The sequence below is a fragment of the Asparagus officinalis genome, chromosome 8 (assembly GCF_001876935.1).
Source record: "Asparagus officinalis chromosome 8, Aspof.V1, whole genome shotgun sequence".
Classification (NCBI taxonomy): Eukaryota; Viridiplantae; Streptophyta; class Magnoliopsida; order Asparagales; family Asparagaceae; genus Asparagus; species Asparagus officinalis.
Genome location: NC_033801.1, coordinates 112095643 through 112108520, shown reverse-complemented (window position 1 = coordinate 112108520; position 12878 = coordinate 112095643). Strand labels below are relative to the sequence as shown.

The following is a 12878-nucleotide window of genomic DNA, read 5'->3' as shown; positions in this document are numbered from 1 at the left end:
CGAGTCTTTTTCATTTCCCGATAACAATCGCACAGACGTAGGACTAGTACGGTGTGGGGCCCGCTGGAGGGTCGCATGATTTAGGTTTTTCATTTATTTTTTTTGGGTTATCCCCCTGTTCTTTTTCTTTGTTTGGGAATTTATGATTAGTAGCTCGTATCATTGGATTTGCTATTTAGTACCCATGTTTGTGTAAATAATCCGAAGTAATTCATGTGGTTAATCAACGTGCATATTGGGGGGTTATATTTCACTAAACTGGATAAACTTACAAAGATGAGTTTTAATATTAATAAAGGGACGATGTGAAGAATTATTAAAATATAATTTTTTTGCTAGGGTATACATTAAAACAAAACTAAAATTTTAAAAGCTCATCAGAAGATAACACCTCATCTTCCTCATTCTCTAAATTTTTTGACACGTGTTATATCATCTAATCCATCCATTTAAATTGCTATTATAGCTCAACCAAGCGATAGCCTGAGTCATTGGCGGATGCCGGTTATGTTTTTGACTCACTGCTAAAATATATGACCTAGAGTATTTTGCATATGAAAGTACACGAGATTTGTGCTGGTATTCATTCTATTTCCCCAGTGGCAGTGGCAGATATTATGAATACGATATGTTGATGTCTTTATTTTCTTTTTCTGCTGTTCTTTATTTCTTAGGTTGGGATCAATGATTAGCGATTCACAATTTGAGACATATGGTATATACATGAGGGTTTCCTTGTTTGGATTATTTCGCTCGACGTACCAGTCTCGTGTTGTGGATTTCTAATTGTTGATTTTATTTAGATTGTTTATCCTTAATTCGGTATAAATGTTTAGATGTTTACGATTCGGGACATATGGTATATACATGAGGGTTTCCTTGTTTGGATTATTTCGCTCGACGTACTACGTCTCATTTTGTAGGTGTCTGAATATTAATTCCGCTAGATACGGGAAAAATGATATATGTAGACTATGTTTAATAGATAGAGCCTCTACTCCATCTAGCAGCCCTTCCCCTGAGGGCGGATGGAGGTAATCTTGCTGTAACGCTCTGACGCTCTTGTTGTTATTTCTTTTTCTTTTAAAAATACCCTTTAAGGTAGCTCGGAGTTTTGGAGAGCCGCAGGATGACGGAGTTCTTGCATAGTCGTCGTCCCGTGAGATTTATTAGAGGCTCCACTGTAGTTTCAAATTTTATTCAGACTTAGAGTTTATTTTCATTTTGTAAAAGCAAGGTGCCTTAGTTCGACTTTCCGTTTTGATTCATGTTGAGACATTGTATGTTATTTCAGACTTCAGATGTATTTCAGTTTATTTTTAGTTGAGACATGACCTTTATTTATGAGATATCATCTTCTTTATCATGTCTATTATTATCATTCTACTTCTTTGTCTGTTTGTACCTACGCTTTTATTTGATCTCACTAGAGGATGTTACTGTGATTGGTGAAACTTGTTGTTGCACAGTGTGGGTGCATGGCAGGTTTGACATCTATGGGTTCACCTTGGACTGCAGCCTAATTAGAATATCTTTGGCAATCAATACCTTTAGTAACTAATTCAAATCATAAATAAAATAAAATCCACTTATTTAGGCATTTATTTTCAATATATAGAAAATATATACATTTTAGTTTTTTTTAAATTTAAAAACTCTATTTATCCCGAAATTCAATTTTATTTTTCCTATCATTTTTCCCGTCTCAATTTTTTTACATTTTGATTTTCATGTCTCAATTTTTTTATAGGACTCCGAATCATTATTCTGATCTCCTATAAATACATCAGGAAATTAATTTAGCACCATTCAATATTTATGTTATTTTAGTTTGTATATTTTTTCTAATTTTAATTATTTTCAAAAAAAATAAATTTTTAGATTGTTAGTTTTTAATTCCTACTCTGAATTATTATTTTGATTTCTGAAAAATACATTAGGTAATTAATCTAGCAATCATCCAATATTTATGTTATTTTAAAGTTTTGTATTATTTTTAGTGATTTCAATTATTTTCAAATTTTTTGTTTTTTAGATTTTTGGTTTTTGATTCATATGTAACTTTATCTTCAAACCATGGTTCGTTAATTGCTTGGAGGAAAATAATTTAGGTATTTCAACTACCTCCGTCCAATATAGTTTTCCATGGTTCGTTAATTGCTTGGAGGAAAATAATTTAGGTATTTCAACTACCTCCGTCCAATATAGTTTTTATCTAAATTTGTGTAGTATTTTTTTAGTTTTAATTATTATCAAATAATATTAACTTTTTAGATCTTAGGTTTTAATTCTGAGAAATAACTCTTAGATATTTTATCTACAATCCAAATACACTATTAATTAGAGAAAGATTATTCAGGTTCTTATTCTATAGCCCTTGAATAACTATTTTCAATTTAAATCGGCATGCTTAGTCATGCAAGAACTCTCAAGCGAGCGAAAAGGCCTCATATCAAGCTTGTTAAATTTTTAATATTTTATATTATTATAGAAAAATAAATCGGTGATTTTTAATCTTCAACCCACTATGCTTTTGTTTCTTAGAGAACATAATTTAGGTATTTGATATATTCAGATATTGAATTTTTCTAAAATATATTTTTTGGTCTTTAACATATTACAATAATTGTTTATTTTATTTTAATTTGTGTATTATTTTTTACCCCTTTTAATTATTTTTGAATTTTTTTTAGATTGCCCTTTTTTTACTATGTAATTTTATCTTCAATACACGACTCTTTAATTACTTAGAGGAAAATAATTCAGGTATTTCATCTATCCCCATATGATATGATTTTTATTTAAATTTGTATAGTATTTTTTTCACTTTTAACTTTTATAAAAATATTAATTTTTTAGAGCTTGAGTTTTAATTCCAATCTACAAAGTCCAATTTGAATTGTTTTTTCATTTTTACATAATTGGAAATTTTTATTTACTAATTTTCAAATTTAATTTGGATTTTATTACATTTTTTAGTTTGTGGCAAAAATATATTTTTGGTTATTTATACTAATTTTGTAATTAAAATAATCTTAAAATGATACACTTTGTGATTTGGTATTTTTATTGTTGTGAAAATTCGTCACCGAAGAAATTGAAAATACAAAATCAAACAGTGTATCCTCCTGAAAAATGGGTAATTTAGTATATTTTTTAAAACCCAAAGTCGTTTAAAAACCAAACCCAAACCCTCTTCTTCTCAATGATTATCTTCATAATGCTAACCGATTTTCGATAAAAGAAAGATAGGAAAATTTAAGTACGTGTTTTATCAGAACATCCATACGTACTGTTGACATATTAGTATTATTAGGGACTTATTTGTAAGATTTGTAGGGGCCTATATAAAGCCCAAGAGATATCATAATGAATTAGGGTTTTCATTTCTTCATGGTATCAGAGCCGGCTGCCTCCCCTCTTCTCTCCTAGCCGCCGCCCCCTCCCCCCACTTCGCCGGCCGCCACAGAACCCCCAGACCTCCCAACACTTCGCTGACCTTCCTCTCCTCTGCCTGATTCCCTTAACTCGAACCCCCCTGACCCTGAACCCGATCCCAAACCATGCCCCCCCCTCAGACCTTTGCCGGAGAACTCGATTCCCCCCCTTGAACCCGAGCCCCCCCTCCTGTTCAGCGAACCCCCCTGAAAACCCTCCCCTGACCAGCGAAGCCCCCCCTGTCTTTCAGATCCCAACCAGCCCCCCCCGTTTTGTTTTTTTTTTCCGATTCCCAAACAGCCCCCCCCCTGTTTTCCGATCCCAAACAGCCCCCCCTCAGACCTTTTGCCGCCGCTTGCTTGCGCGCTATGCTGACCTCGAGTTTTGGCATGGGTTCCCTTGACCTCTCATCCTCGAACTCGACTGACCGCTAGAGTTTATATCTCACTCGATGAGATATTATAACTGTTTTTTGCATTCTTGTTTCCTTTCTGAGATACGAGAATTTGTTTGAGCCTCCTACTCTTGTTGTGCAAGCAGAGGTGCTGCCGCAACGTCTTCAACTGCGTACACGCACAGCGCGTCCGGATAGAGAACGTGATACCATTCCCGTCGTGGGTCTGAATAGCCTATTTCGCTGCGGAGCATCTCAAGAATTTGAACCCGCGGCATCCGGTTGTCCACTTTGATGAAGCTAATGAAGTTGCTCGGCTGGGGAGAGCTGCGACAAACCATCCGAGAAGTTGCGAGTTCCGACCCATCGATCTGAAGCTGATGGACGGAGTACTTACCTGAGAATGTTCGCGGGGGTGCGATACACCCTGCCGGTGCAGCGAACTTGGAGGGTTACTTTGACAGGAGAGGCGACAGAAACCGGAGGAGGACTCGGGAGGGAAGAGATGAGTGGAAGACCACTACATATGTTGGTGTACATCTGGCTTCTCAACTCGTTGGTCCCGACGATCCCGGCCACGGTAAGATGCATGAGAAGCCGTGAAGACGTCTGGGAGATGTTAAGAAAGGACGTATGATGGAAGTGGGGAATAACACTGCGGGTATCCAGAAATTAAAGGGAGATCGACGCCATCAGGTTACCAGGTGTGAAAGGACTGTACAGGAATATGCTACAGAGTTGGAACGCCTGTGGCTGGATTAATGATCATTTCTCTCCCGCCGGCTTAGCTGCAAGGACCCGGATGTAAAGAGCGGGAGGCCTTTCTACAGGAGAGGACTATGGTGTTTCTCAAGGGATTGACATCAGAGTTCGCTCAGCGAATTGCATTGCTCCTAGCTCAGCCGAAGATTCCCACGCTTGAGGAGGCTATCTCTGCTATGATCCAGGAGGAGACTCGCATTCGGCTGCAGGCGGGGACAGGTGGACTTCCTGTGGTGAAGTCAGCACTGACAGCCTCTAGCAACACTGGATCTAGGAGAGAGACTCGACAGTGCTATAACTGCGGTGCGGTGGGTCATCTACGGCATGCTTGCACCAAGCCATCCAAGGATGGAGATTCGGGTGGACGTGGACAGTTCGGAGGTCGTGGTCGTGGCCGTGGGGGTCGACGAGGTGGAAGAGGAGCAGGGAATCGGGCGAATCTGACGGTAGCAGAAGAAGAAGAAGCTGAGGTGGTCTTTACAGAGGAGGATCGTGCTCTCCTCACGATACTCAGGAAAAAACAGCAAGTAGCAGGGGATGGAGATTTGAGGAATGGGACTGCGGAGGCATCTACTTCGTTCTTCGTCAGAGGCAACACTGCTACCTATGCTCATCCGAACAAAGGTACTGATGACATACATGCTCTTGCTTCTATGTCTCCTGACAGATCATCAGCATGGATAGTCGACTCCGGTGCGTCTTGTCATGTGACAGGTAATGCTAGTGAGTTCTCATCATATACTCACTTAGCATCGCCTGATAGTATTCAAACAGCTGATGGTACATTTCAGCCGGTGGTTGGTAAGGGTACAGTTGATTGTACTGGTTCTGTAACTTTGTCCAATGTTTTGCATGCTCCTTCTTTTCCAGTCAATCTTTTATCTATTAGTTCTATCATCCTCCAACTAAAATGCATCGTCTCTTTTGATATTCCCAAGGTAATCTTCCAGGAGAAGGGGACAGGGCGGAGACTTGGGACTGGCACATGGCGTAGTGGACTGTGGTATCTGGATCGTGAAGGGCTGGATTCAGCATTGGTGTCAGTCATAGAGGAAGCAGGAGTAGGATCTAAAATGAGTGCTGAAAATGAGTTAATGCTCCATCACCAGCGTTTGGGACACTCATCCTTTAGTGTTTTAGGTAGATTGTATCCTTCTTTATTTGAGAAAGCAAATAAACAGAAACTTGTGTGTGATGCATGTGAGTTGGGAAAGCTTACTAGAAGCTCTTATGTTAGTTCTGGTCATAGAAGTTCTCATGCATTTGACCTGGTACATTCAGATGTTTGGGGGCCTTGTTCCACAAGTTCTATGAATGGATACAAATATTTTGTTACATTTATTGATTGCTTCTCTCGTGTTACTTGGTTATACCTGATGAAGAATAAGAGTGATGTGTTTGGGTGCTTCCAAAATTTTCATAAGACTGTTCAGACTCAATACGGAGCAGTGGTGAAAGTATTGAGGTCAGATAATGGGACAGAGTATACCAACAGAGCCCTTGAAGAATATTTGTCAGCTCAAGGAATACATCACCAGACAACCTGTCCATACACTCCAGCACAGAATGGGGTAGCGGAAAGGAAGAACAGACATCTTTTAGAGGTTGCTAGAAGCATGATGATCTCTATGAATGTCCCAGAGACATTATGGGGACAAGCAGTATTGACCGCAGCAGCGTTGATCAACAGAATGCCCTCGAGAGTGCTGGATTGGAAGTCTCCGTGTGAGATATTGAAAGGAGATAATGGTGGGATCCTTCCACTCAAAGTGTTTGGCTGTGTGTGTTTTGTGAAGGACAACAGGCCGTCTGTCGGGAAGCTTGCCCCTAGAGCTGTGAAGTGTATCTTTGTGGGATATTCTGCTACTCAGAAGGGATATGTTTGCTGGAGCCCGGTGGAAAAAAGGTTGTTTGTGAGCATGGATGTGCACTTTCGAGAACTCGAGCCATATTACACTCAGAAGGTAACTTCATCTGCTGGTAACTCGTCCAATACTAGAAGTATGGGGCGAGAGGAGGAGAATGGTGAGAGACCGGAGAACAATGTGGAGAAATCCATTTCTGTATCGATTCCTTGGGAGGGCGAATTGGTTGAGGAGGAGTTGGTTGAGGAGGAGCCGGAGAATCACGAAGAAAAGGAACAAGAGACAAGAGGTGTTAGGCCCACTGTTCAGGGGGAGCTACTAACCTATAGTAGGAAGGGCAAACAAATTGGAGAAACAGTACCTACAGTGCCACTAGTGCTGCCAAGTCTCTTGCCAAAGCCCACCCCGACTCCTGAAATACCTACACCACCACCAATTTCATCCCAAGGTGATAACATTCCTACTGATAACATTCCTCTCCCTACTCCTCCCACACCAATATCAGTACGGAGGACTACTCGCAGTAATGCGGGACATCCTCCCGATAGATATGGTTGGGATCTTGCCCAGTATGTATCATATTCTAGTATCCACCCTGCATATGGAGCATTCATTGCATCATTGGACTCTGTTACTGTACCTAACAATTGGCAGGTTGCTAAGAAGGACCCAAAATGGAAAGCGGCTATGCACGAGGAGCTAGGAGCTCTAGAGAAGAACCGCACTTGGGAGCTAGTAAAGTTACCAGAAGGAAAGAGAGCAGTTGGATGCAAGTGGGTCTTCACTGTGAAGCAGAATCCAGATGGACAAGTTGAGCGCTACAAGGCTCGCCTGGTGGCAAAAGGGTATAGTCAGACATATGGCATCGATTATGATGAGACTTTTGCACCGGTGGCGAAGATGAGCACTGTTCGGACCTTAATCTCTCTGGCAGTAAATGGTGGATGGAAGCTACACCAACTAGATGTGAAGAATGCATTTCTTCATGGAGATCTAGTGGAGGAGGTATACATGGAGATACCACCAGGATTTGGTACAGATCAGACAGTGGGAAAGGTCTGCAGATTGAAGAAGTCTCTCTATGGTCTGAAGCAATCTCCCCGTGCTTGGTTCGACAGATTCAGAAGGGCTATGATTGGTATGGGATACCAACAGATCAACGCCGACCATACAGTGTTCTTTCGACGGAGTGGAGGCCACATTACTATGCTTGCGGTATATGTGGATGATATGATTATTACAGGGGATGATGAGAAGGAGATTGCCCAACTCAAAGTGAGACTGGGTAAGGAATTTGAGGTGAAAGATCTTGGCTTGCTTAGATACTTTCTTGGAATAGAGATAGCTCGAGGAGCGGAAGGGATCATCCTATCCCAGAGAAAGTATGCACTGGATCTTCTCAAAGAGACAGGAATGTTAGGGTGCAAACCTGCAACTACACCGATCGACCAGAGGTTCAAGCTAGGTGCTGAGGCTGGAGAACCAGTTGATCGTGACAGATATCAGAGGTTGGTGGGAAGGCTGATCTATTTGAGTCACACACGTCCTGATATCTCCTTTGCAGTAAGCGTGGTGAGTCGCTACATGCACGATCCGAGGAAGGGTCATATGGACGCTGTGTACCAGATTCTGAGATATTTAAAGAGTGCCCCCGGAAAGGGGCTGATATTCAGAAAGAATGGACATGTGAACATCGAGGGTTATTGCGACTCTGACTGGGCTAGCTGTGCTGATGACAGGAGGTCCACCTCAGGATATTGCATCTTTATAGGAGGTAACTTAGTCTCGTGGAAGAGCAAGAAGCAGTCAGTGGTGGCGAGATCGACAGCCGAGGCAGAGTATAGAGCTATGGCCTTAGGAGTTGCTGAGTTGCTATGGTTGAAGAGTATGCTGGTGGAGCTGAAGCTGGATCAAGGAGATAAGATGAAGTTATGGTGTGACAACAAGTCAGCTATAAGTATTGCCAACAACCCAGTGCAGCATGATAGAACCAAACACATCGAGATCGATAGGTTCTTCATCAAAGAGAAGTTGGATAGTGGACTACTGGAGCTAAGTCATGTTTCGACTAAGGACCAGGCAGCAGATTGTCTGACTAAAGGACTCAACTCAGTAGATATGATTAGAGGATGTGACAAGATGGGCTTAATAGATATCTTTCGCCCATCTTGAGGAGGAGTGTTGACATATTAGTATTATTAGGGACTTATTTGTAAGATTTGTAGGGGCCTATATAAAGCCCAAGAGATATCATAATGAATTAGGGTTTTCATTTCTTCACGTACTAACGTAATCTATATACATTCACAGCTAGTTGGGAACTCACTCTCACAAGGATAGTTATGCTAGAATTCTTGCTTCAAAATTTTGTGTCTCGGGAAGAGAAAAGTAACATATCGTGTTTTGTCAATCACTAACCTAAACATTAGTAGGAAAATTGCAAATACTTGTTTCATCGTTGTCTTCACTACTCACTAGCACTTGTCAACACTTAACTATTTTATGAACACATAACACCACTTTATTAACTTCAGATAATCTTTTCTTTTGCATTAGTCACTTTGTTAACGCCATCAGGGCTAAAAAAGTATATGCCTCAGGCACTAATCTTCAAAATATAATGGGTGAAAACGACAAGGTATCCTTCAAGTCAATTCCCTTTTACTCCTAAAACCATTGCTAATCAACCCCCTGCACTTTTAAACATGACAAAGAAGGACCAATTTTGAAATAGACCCCTTTGAATATTTATTTATAATTTTCAACCAAGTACTAGTTTAATTAGAATTTTCAACCAAATTTCATGAAACTAGGTCGAAATTGGTGAATAAAACTTCACGTGATTCGCAATCCTACAAAGTTTAAACATAAAAAACTCCACGGGATTGACAATCCCGTAAAGTTTTAATTAACAAGTTCTACCTAGTTTTATAAACTATATCGAAATTGCTAATTAAATTATAACTAGATCAAAAATTGTAAATAAATATTTAAAAAGATCGATTTTAAAAATTGTCCTGACAAAGAAAGATGGGAAACCAAGCAGTCTTTTCACAGGAACAGAATACAACCACCTCATCAACCTCATTATGAAAGGAACATCCTTCACAGATACATGATGGTTCTTAGACTTTAGTTCAGAGAAAAATAATACATCATAATGTGAGTACTCTCCTATTTTTCAGATGCAGCCAAAGAGTGACGCTGAGTTACATCCCCGCTTAAAACTATGACATCATGATTAGTTACTAAGCAAACCTTCATTCTTTGGATCAAGCAATATATAAAAGATGCCAACTAAAACCAACATTTAACACAGCCCTTAAGTCAGTACGAATTTTGAAATTACAACAATATTCACAACCTGGGAACAACAAAAGAATCCACCACACTTCAATACTGCAAGTTAACAAATGGAGGAAGGAAGAGAGAGAGAGAGAGAGAGAGACCCCAACCCGACCTATACAACAAAGCAGGCAGTTTCTCAGAATGTTAGAAAACCCTAGCATCGCTTCCACCAACTGCTCATTTCAGCAGCAGCCAAATCAGTACGTAGACAGACATCGATCCCCGACTATGCTTGCTCCAAGAGCACAAGTTATCTCAAAAATCGATATTAGTAAGGAAACCTAAGAAAATAATCCAAGAATTCTTTCCCGCAACACTTTGCTTTTCTCATTATATGTTGCGCATTGATGCACTTCTTCCCATAGTCCTGCATATACATAAAGAAATTTCTTAATGTTTACCATCATGAATAATATGCAGTTATTTTTATGGATAACGTCATGTGTCTTTTATAAGAGAGAAATGTTCCGAAACCCTTAAAATCCATGGATATTTAAAATCCATGGATATTTTTAAGATATTTTACCATTTCTATAAATTGTTAAAAAAACAAAAGCAAATCTTTTTTTCAAAATTCCTTCGCGTTCCTTGTCTTCTCCCTCAATACAGTACTTATTACTCATCCATAGAGCCATTGTTTTGCACGTACACAAATAACAAGTTAATTTTGAAACAAAAGGAAGATTGATTTGACAGTTCATTCGAAGAACTTTACTGATATACAATCCATGCAACCATGGGATTCAAAAATCAAGTGAAGACACTAATATATAATAAATCATGTAAACTATATGAGTAAGTTAACCAGTAAGGGATGATAAATGAATATTTCAATTTGTTTTGAAGGGGTAAAGTTTTAGAATGAGTTACTAGTTTTTTTATGACTTGGTTCAAAGAAATTTCAGATAGATTAATGAGATAAACAGATCTACGAAGAACATATTAAGAAAACTGAGCAACATGTAAACTTTTAGCATTTTTCAAGAAAATTAAAATATAGTATGGCTATGAGTTGACAAGAAAGGAAAAATGAAAACAGAACCTCGCTTTATAAATAAAGAATGGAAACCATAAAAATAAAAACACTTTGCTGCAACTTAAATCACTTTCAGCTGAAAGAATGAAAACATTTATATGCAGTTTGACCAAAGTAACAACACCAATTCTTAAGAGAAACACACAACAAATTATATGCTCTAGTTCAAGGGTGTTTAGATTGGTGTAATTGGAGCTATGATGCATATGCATTTTAACAGGATACAGCTGCCAGATTATATTTGGAGCTGAGTCACTTCCACATTATTCCAGCCTGTTGTCATTCTTGATAAAGGCTTTTGTTGCTGTCGTGTCATTGTATGAGATACAAGGATGTGGTTGATGACCATAGCATGCCAATCATTTTCAAGGATATGATTACACAAAAAACAAACAACTCATAAAAAAAATTAGAAAAGAGAAAAAAAGGTGTATGAGATATAAGGATGTGGTTACTGACCCTAGCAAACCAACTAATTCCAAGGATATGATGCACAAGACATAAACAGTCCATAGAATGAATTGCAAATGCCAAATTTCTGCCACTGTGATCCTTAATTTTTCAACCAATATTCAAACTTCTTTCTACACAAGACAAATCGTGGAATGGTCAAGGTATACATGTCATATACTCATGAGTCGGACTTCCAATCAAGCCTCAGTCATTATTATAAAAAATTGCTCTGAAAGCAACAACTCTATTATTCCAGTGAAATACAATCGCTAGACAACAGTATAATGAGGTACAAATCCATAGCCCATGGTCCTATGCATTAACTATGTGATGAAAAAAACAAGAAAAATATTCTGTCTCATAGAAAGAGCATCGACAAAGACATGCAAAGTACTTAATAGGAACATACATCTCCAAAATATTGTGCAACTGAATGTATAAACACCAATGATGTATTAGTAACAGGTGAAGAGAGTGTAGTAAAACACACCTCCCAGGTAGCAGCTGAGAAGTATTTCCAGGACCCTTAGAACTGCCAAGTCGTTTAGCTCTGTTGTCTTGCTCCTTCTCCCCTCGCATAGCAGCTACCTCTTTTTCCATGGCAGCTACTTCCCTTCTCATTTTCTTGGCCTCCACTTCCATCGCTTTGGTAAGTGTATCGACCTTCTTTGCTAACATCTTCATCATAAAGGACATGAAAAAATTAGCTATAATTGGCACAAAAATGAAAGACTTGGAAGGCAAACTTCCAAAAAGCATTTACCTCAATTGCGTCATCCTTGTCTTTCAGGCTCTGATCTTTCTCGTGGCATGCTTTTCTTAGAGTTATTACCTCCTTTTGCAACATGTCATATAACAGTCCAGAAACAGTATCTTCTGATTCTGCATTTGTTGAGGGTTTATCATCTGGATTTTGCTTCCAATTGCTGGATGTCTCATTGTCTGGGGTGGCATCAATTGATCTGTTCAGTGAATGGACATTCCCGTTTCCAAGGATCTTCCCCCGATCAAGTGACCTAGTTCCACCATCAAATGATTTTGATGTCCCCTTCGCATTTTTTAGTACAGTACTACTGCCATAAGAAAGTGATGATCTAATTTGAAATGATGGTGATCTCCTGGGTAGAAAGCCATTTGGAGATAATTTAGATGCACTTTCAGCTCCTCCGAGAGACTGGCGACGAGAAGAACCATTGTTCATACTCTTTCCTTCTACAGTAGAGCGATTGGAACCACTTGAGGTCCTGAATCCCTCTTCTACAACTTTAAGACGTAACTGAAATTTCTCCTGAAATGCCAAAAGGATACTTAGAGGGTTTACTCCCCATACTCTTCAAAATAGAGTTACGTGTCAAAAAATTAATGAACTTCCGCGGCGCAATGGAGGACTTTACCTTTAGCTGGGCTTCAGATCTTGCAGTACGTTCTGCAACAGCAAGCTTGTCTCTTAGTTGCTGCATTTCTCCCTAGATCCATGAATTAAGAGAGACTATACTATAAGTCACGTGATTACTATGGATTAAACTCACCATCTTAAACGAAAACTACACCTAAGTAACCAGACTAGTAAAGTCTACCTGCA

The 12878-nt window shown here is 39.2% G+C and overlaps 1 protein-coding gene across 1 annotated transcript in view; it reads right to left on the bottom strand.

Annotated features, from left to right (window-relative positions):
• The window catches only part of LOC109819721 (microtubule-associated protein 70-2-like), a 5994-nt gene continuing 2796 nt past the window's right edge, over nucleotides 9681-12878 (bottom strand). Inside the window, 5 exon segments of the mRNA XM_020385563.1 lie at nucleotides 9681-10174; nucleotides 11787-11974; nucleotides 12060-12584; nucleotides 12691-12762; nucleotides 12861-12878. The exon segment at nucleotides 12861-12878 is cut by the window's right edge and continues 129 nt beyond it. Of these exon segments, the coding sequence (XP_020241152.1) occupies nucleotides 10138-10174; nucleotides 11787-11974; nucleotides 12060-12584; nucleotides 12691-12762; nucleotides 12861-12878 (840 nt within the window). The 3' untranslated portion in view covers nucleotides 9681-10137.